The 7,510-nt window shown below is 38.2% G+C and overlaps 1 protein-coding gene across 1 annotated transcript; it reads right to left on the bottom strand.

The window, feature by feature from the left end:
- Positions 1-1,194: 1,194 nt before the first annotated feature.
- On the bottom strand, positions 1,195-6,666 carry LOC143861622 (uncharacterized). The gene is made up of 4 exons (XM_077372516.1): positions 6,549-6,666; positions 4,123-4,401; positions 2,333-2,391; positions 1,195-1,473 (listed from the first exon to the last, which is right to left on the bottom strand). Exons 1-4 carry the CDS (start codon positions 6,664-6,666, stop codon positions 1,315-1,317), a joined length of 615 nt encoding a protein of 204 aa, XP_077228631.1. The 3' UTR covers positions 1,195-1,314.
- Between the last annotated feature and the right edge of the window lie 844 nt (positions 6,667-7,510).

Raw genomic sequence — 7,510 nt, forward strand, 5'->3', positions numbered from 1 at the left:
AAAAGCATTCACATCTCAAGTCAAATTATGAAGACATCTTGGAAACCTTTTATGCGCTTTCTGGCTCCTCTCATTCGGTACCTCAAAACTTCTCCGCGGGGTTTTCATATCATCTTCCAACCCATTGCAACTAGGTTTGTCAATGGATCCACTTCGGATCTGATCCACCTATGTCTTGGTCTTGATCTGTTCATGTCCCTTAATCGATTAGATCATGTTCTATTGGATTTTGTGGCTATGATGTTTGAGTCACGGTCCAAATTAATTTCAGATCTTGTGGTACGCATCCAATGGACGCAGTTGGATCCATCTACTGTGCTAGTTTTCTTGCCTCTCGATGCTCCATCACAGGCTACTGTAGAATGCTAGATGATAACGCCCTCGGAAAAGTGAGAAGCAAAATACTATTTCAAGATTATTTAAGGCTGATGTCAGGTCATGGCACAGACCTGCAAAATAAAATGGCCGAATATCACCATTCTTCTATTCTGTGACAATAAAGCTGCACTCCATATTGCTGCTAATTTTGTATTTAATGAGAGGACCAAGCACATTGAATTATAACGATGGTTTTCAACAAGGTGGTGAAAAGGAAGAAATGAACAAAGGGGGTAATCCCACTATCAATCCTTCCCAAGATCCGCAAGAGTTGATCAATATGTGGAAGTTTACACTCTATTGGAATCCCTCTTTCTTGGTACTAAAGATAATGGTCAGGATGACAAATGTGATATTGATCCATCTCTTTGTTTTTGTTCTTACTGCAATGAAACATGAAGAATATACTAATTTTTCATGGGTTTAGGCATCCTTCCTGGGGAGTTTTGAAATTATGGTTAAAACCAGCTGTAGGGCACGCGTTTTACATGTTATCTGATTGATGGTTGCATGTTATCTGATTGATGGTTCCAAGCTTTACATTGAGCAAAGTTTAAAACGGAGGGAACAGAAGTGTGTTTAGATCGAAACAATTTGGGTGTAACCAATATAAAAACAAGAAACAGAGCAATTACAAGCTCTACATGTCTTTGTTAATTTATAAAAACAAGAAACAGAGCAATTACAAGCTCTACATGTCTTTGTTAATTTATAAAAACAAGAAACAGAGCAATTACAAGCTCTACATGTCTTTGTTAATTTGCACTGAAGAATAAAGAATAAATAAATTTCTTCTACATATGAGGAGACAATAGATGAAAACACAACACCCCATGAGAGGGGGAAGCAACTGCAGAAGGAAAAAAAAAATGAGAGGAAATTTTGAAAAAGAGAAAAACAAAAACTGTTCAAAGAGGAAAAAAAACTTTTTAAATTCTATGCAGCTTTTTCACACAAGAGTCTAGGGTTGCCCTCTGAGGGGGCCGCCTTGTAGCAGCCCCGGACATTCAAAAGGCTATAAACGGCGACGGAACCTTTGGCCAAGACTCTGAATCTCCCTCCCTTATTCTTCTTCGATTTCCCTTTTGACGATCCCTGCATAAATGGAGCATTTAAGAAGAATCACTACAAGAAATATAGGTTCTAGTGATGGACCAAATCCGTCACCATAAAGCAAAAGTCAATAGCTATAAGTAATTAGAGATGGAAAAACTCCATCTCAAAAAAGGCATTGCTAAGGGGCCATTTGGATATACGGATTTTAGAATCTTGGATTTTCTCAAAATCGTAGTTGGGAGACGAGAGAAGAAGGAAACTGACTGCTTCACTTCTCTTTATAATCTTGGGTTTAAGTAAGAAATTCAGGTTTCCAAAATCACTCCCATATCCTGTGATTTCTAAAAGCTGGAAAGATGGGATGATCTCCTGCTCTCTTGCTGACGGAAATAAGGACGAAAAAACAGAAAACGTCGTCTCCCAACTACTATTTGGAGGAAATCTAATAATGAGTCGGTCTATAAATGAGTCGCTAAAGGGGTTCTCCTTGTAGTGAAATTAAAGTGTAAACGGGCTTTAAGAGCCATTCAATTTCGATCAGATGGATTTTGGGTGCAGTTTGTGCATAATTTGCAATCTACATTTACGTTGTATTATTAAAAAAAATGCACTTAGATTGCACACCAAACATACCTTCATAATTTTTTTATATAAAAATAGCCATTTTATTCAATAATAACAGATCACAAGTGCACTTCAACTCTAAAGATTGCCCATATAAAAAGATCCTCTATGAGCTCCTAATTTATCAGGACAAACAGACCATCACATTTGCACTTTATGGTGGTTCAAATGAGGCATATGGGGCAAGTGAGTGATCCATTTATCAGCCATAAGGTGAAATTTCATGCCGTTCATAAATGACTTTTTTGGAATTAGAAAGGTGTTATTGTAATACCTCTTCGGAGCTAGGAGATTCTTCTCCCTCCTCTCTTCCGTCCTTTCTGTTCTTCTTACCTGCATTTCCATATACACCAAGAAGATCAGGGTAGGTACTTTGGGTCTTCTTTATTTTAAGGGAGCTGATATTTACCCATCTTTGCCTTTGTAATTATCACTCAAATTTTGGAGTGCAACTTGGGCTTAGCTCAGCTCGGCCCAATGGGTTCAAGCCGATTTCGGCCTAGAAATAATTTTCTAAACTCGAACATATTTTACAAATTAAGGATTTAATGGTAAAACTCCCTTCTTAAAATATTAAACAAACTATCAATGACCAATTTGACGTGTTTAAAATAATATTTTTAAAAATTGAATCAGAAAAGCTCTCTGTTCGGTCCGAAATTCTCCGAAACAGTTGAATCATGATGATATTAATGTTTTAAAGTAAATATTTTAGAAAACAAAGATTTAAAGAAAATGGAAAATGCATAAAATAAAAAACAAAACTATATCATATAACAAATACTTATAAATTAAAAAGTTAAAAGAAAATCAAGAAATTGACCAATCTTAACTTATATTTTTTTTATTAATTAATAAGATGACTTTGTAAATGGTAAGTGTAAAGTTTTTAATTTTTACTTTTTTAGGTTTAAAGAAAATGATATAATTAACAAATTAAGAGGATAACTTTAGTAGGCATATCAGCCAAGGTTTAAAATTTCGGTTTCGGACCCTGAAATTTCAAAATTTCGGTCGTGGTACAAAAATTGAAACCAATATTTTATTCAATATTAAATTTCGGCCGAGATAAAATACCGTTTCGGATTTTATTGAGGTAATTTCGGATTTCGGTCGATATTCAAAACCATGATATAAGCCAACGTTTGAAGCGAGCCCATCAATTCAAATGGGTCGCATGCTCTAATTTGAAAATTGTTAAGTTGAATTAATCGTTTGAAACTCATACTAACTTGATCAAGACACTACTAGCTGCTTGATTGTAAGTTTTTCAAAAGTTAAGTGTCAGATTTCTGACCTGACAACTTGACAACAAGATCTTTCGGTAAGAAGCCAGAGTCAGTCTAGGACCCGAAAGCCTTGTGACTATCGCATGCTAAAGTTAAAACAAAATGTTCTTGTCTCTTTAGCTTTGGCATTCGGTCCCTATGTCATCTCTGCCAAAGAGGAGAAACTTATACCAGCTTGAAAAAAATAGTTTAGTTCAAGTTGAGCAAGTGCGTCAGTTTGATCCATTTCTTTTAAACATTGGTTTGGCCGATATGAAAGAGGTGAGATGTGAATATCAGCTCTTGATAATATGACAAAAATGCCCACTCGGGTTCTGCAAGTATCCAGGAATATGACATAAATGCGAACAAATAAATCATCAGAAAAAGACGAAAATGCACTCTCCCAATCCTTTCTAGTGTCAAAACTTGAAAATATAGAGGACAGAAACCCTCTATCAATAAACAAAATTGGCCCAAAACACATCAAAAGATGATCATTTTACAAGGAATGTTAAAAGCTATCAGGCTCTTATTTTCAAATAAAGCTATTAGGGTCTTTTGAAAAAGACACACAACACATTGGGCCTCACTTCTGCACTATGTATGTGATCAGATCCATTGATCCGAACAACAACCATAAGTCCACCCTGATTGGATGATCCTAGGCCTTCGGGATCCAACAAGCCTCTTTGAGGGCTTTTAAAAAAGAAAATCTCCATGTGGGGTTCAAAAATTGCCACCGAAAGCTCCATAGGAACAGAAACACCTTAGGCTAGGCCCTCTAGTCCCATACCTTGGCAGGCCACCAGTTCGTGACCACAACATTCTACTATCACTTTCTGTCTTGTCGTTCCCATTTTGAAAACATGGAAGGAAGGGCATTTGGGGTAAAAAAAATGGAAAACAACGGCTACCATACCTTCACCCTCGCTCGTTCCAATCTCACAAACCGAGTTGAGGCAATACTCTCTAAAACTCGGCGATCCAGGCAAATCCCCAAACCCAAAAACAACCTCATCATCTATCTCCGAAAACCCATCTCTCTCTTCATCTTTTTCCTCCTCAATCTTAACTTATATTTTTAAAAAGGTAAAAGAAAATCAAGAAATTGACCAGTCTTAACTTATATTTTTTATTAATTAATAAGATAACTTTGTAAATGGTAAAGTTTTTAATTTTTACTTTTTTAGGTTTAAAGAAAATGATATAATTAACAAATTAAGAGGCCAACTTTAGTAGGTATATCGGCCAACGTTTGAAGTGAACCCATCAATTTAAATGGGTCGCATGCTCTAAATAGAAAATTGTAAAGTTGAATTAGTCTTTTGAAACTTATACTAGCTTGATGCCAAGGTTTTAAATTTCGGTTTCGGTACCGATTTCGGACCCCAAATCCGAAATTTGAGGCCGAAATTTGCTATTTTTGCTCAAAATTTCTGACCGAGTTTCTGAAATTTCGGACCAAAATTCCAAAATTTTGTAACAATATTTTTTTAATAAAAAAATGGCATTTGATCGAAATTTCGGATCGAATTTATCGAAATTTCGGATTTCGGTCGAAATTTAAAACCATGCTTGACACTGCTAGCTGCTTGATTATAAGTTTTTCAAAAGTTAACTGTCAGATTTCTGACTTGACAACAAGATCTTTCCGCAAGAAGCCACATTGTAGGACCCGAAAGCCTTGTGACTACTGCCAGCTAAAGTTAAACGAAATGTCCCTGTCTCTTTAGCTATGGCATTCGGCCACTATGGAGGGGCGGAGGCACATAGAGCGGCGGAGGCACATAGAGCATGAATGACTTGCCAAATCTCTTTTGTGGGTTTAGGCTGTACATGCATTCTAAGCTAGTTTAGCGGCCATGGCCTCCCAATGACCCATGCGGGGAAGTGTAAATTAGTTTGGCCTCCCCAAGTGTAAATTCCTGGCTCCGCCCCTGTCACTATGTGACCTCTGCCAAAGAGGAGAAACTAACACTGGCTTGGTCAAGACGGATTGACAAATTGAGCAAGTGCGTCAGTTTGATCCTTTTTTAAAAACATTGGTTTTGCTGATAGCAAAGAGGTGAGATGTGAATATCAGCTCTTGATAATAAGATAAAAATGCCCTCTCGGGTTCTGCAAGTATCCAGGAATATGACATAAATGCGAACAAATAAATCAATAAAAAGACCAAAATGCCCTCTCACAATCCTTTATACTGTCTCCGTTTGGATGCTGGAAAAGAAGGAAAATGGAAAGGACGAGGAAAAGGAAATGAATGGAAAGATGCCTGGCATAGATACAAGGATGATTACAAGTCAGTTTTTGGTGCCACCTCAGCCGACAAAAGATCTACAAAGGTTAATCGCAGCTCTCGAAATTCCGGTTCCCTGTCAACCAACAGGTGTTTGCCGGGACCGAAACCTAAAAATCCTCCTACTTTCTCTCTTTTCATGGCAACCAAACGGACTCGAAATCACTGAAAATATAGAGGATAGAAACCCTCCTACCAATAAACAAAATTGGTGCAAAACACATCAAAAGATGATCATTTTAAAAGGAATGTTGAAAAGCTATTAGGCTCTTCTGAAAAAGACACATTGGGCCTCACTTCTGCAATATGTATGTGATCAGATCCATTGATCCAAACAACAACCATAAGTCCCCCCTAATTGGATGATCCTAAGCCTTTGATCCAACAAGCCTCTTTTGAGTGGTTTTAAGAAATAAAATCTAAACTGTTGGTTTTTTCAGTCCATTTTCTTAGATGGTACCAAAACCATGTGGCTTCCTCGATGATTTTCTAATCTAGCAATTATACCACACGTGGGGTTCAAAAATTGAATGTATGTTAGGTACCTAACCAAATAAACAAAAAGCTCCCTAGGAACACGCTAGGCTAGGCCCTTTAAACCTATCCCATACCAGGCTGGGTCGCAGCTACCTAGGCTGGGTCTAACTCGGGACTGCAACATTCGATGTTGGCTGCTATGATACCAAATGTTAGGTACCTAACTAATACACCAATAGCTCCAGGAACACATTATTCTAGGCCCTCTAATCATGTCCCATAAGTCCATACCAAGCTGGGTCCCACCTAATCCCATACCTAGGTAAGCCCCCCACTCCGGACCCACAACATTCCATGCTAGTCGTTTCCATTTGGAAAACATGGAAGGAAGGGCATTTGTGTCATTTCATGCTGATTTGAAAAAAAAAACGGAAAACAACAGCTACCATACCTTCTCTCGCTCGTTCCAATCTCGCCCGAGTCACAAACCGAGTTGAGGCAATACTCTCTAAAACTCGGCGATCCAGGCAAATCCCCAAACCCAAAAACAATCTCATCATCCATCACTGAAAACCCATCTCTCTCTTCATCTTTTTCTTCCTCAATCTCCTTTGCCACATCATCAAATTCCAGCACCGGATCCTGATCCATCGAATCCTTCTCCGATCCGACACTCTCTGGCGAAAGCGACTTTTTTTGGCATATATTGTGAATTGAATCAGTAGGAGATCCCTCTTCCTCTAAACCCTCTTCTAGAAGCTCCTTCTTTGAAAGGGGGTTGCATTAATTTTCCGGCGCTTTTTGATCTCTTCGATTTTTCGGCGAATGGGGCCAAACCCTAATGTCGGGGTTTCGTCCGTATCGGGCCTCGAAGCCCCACACCCCATTGAAGCAAAATCGAGAGACAGAGAGAGAAACTGAGATTGATAGATGGAGAGAGATAGAAAGAAAATGGGTTTATACACACAAGTGTAGATAAGTTATCTACACACTAGCTTAAAATACAGTGGAGGGCATATTGTTTGGGTGATCCAAACGATTCATTTGATTGGCCCTCACATAGATAGAGTGTCCACAAAAAAATCAGCTCGATAGGATCATACCAACCCTAAGACTTGTGGAGGTAAAATGGATGTGTATAAACCTTCACAAATCTGTTCATTTTTTGGCTCCACGGTTCGAAGGGTTAGGGTGATCCTACAAAGCTTTTTTTTTTGCACACCCTTTTAATATGAGGGCCCATCAAATGAATGCTTTGGATCACCCAAACAATGTGAGCCCTCAATGTGAGCTCCCACTGTATTTTAAGCTATTGTGTAGATAACTTATCTACACTAGTCACTTGGTGTGTATAAACCGTTTTCTCATTTCGGAGTGAAGAAATCATTTGACATTTCCCTTTGTCTAG

This window comes from Tasmannia lanceolata, unplaced genomic scaffold (genome assembly GCF_043159265.1).
Source record: "Tasmannia lanceolata isolate RefF3 unplaced genomic scaffold, GAP_Taslan_0.1 ptg000037l, whole genome shotgun sequence".
In the NCBI taxonomy this organism is placed as follows: domain Eukaryota; kingdom Viridiplantae; phylum Streptophyta; class Magnoliopsida; order Canellales; family Winteraceae; genus Tasmannia; species Tasmannia lanceolata.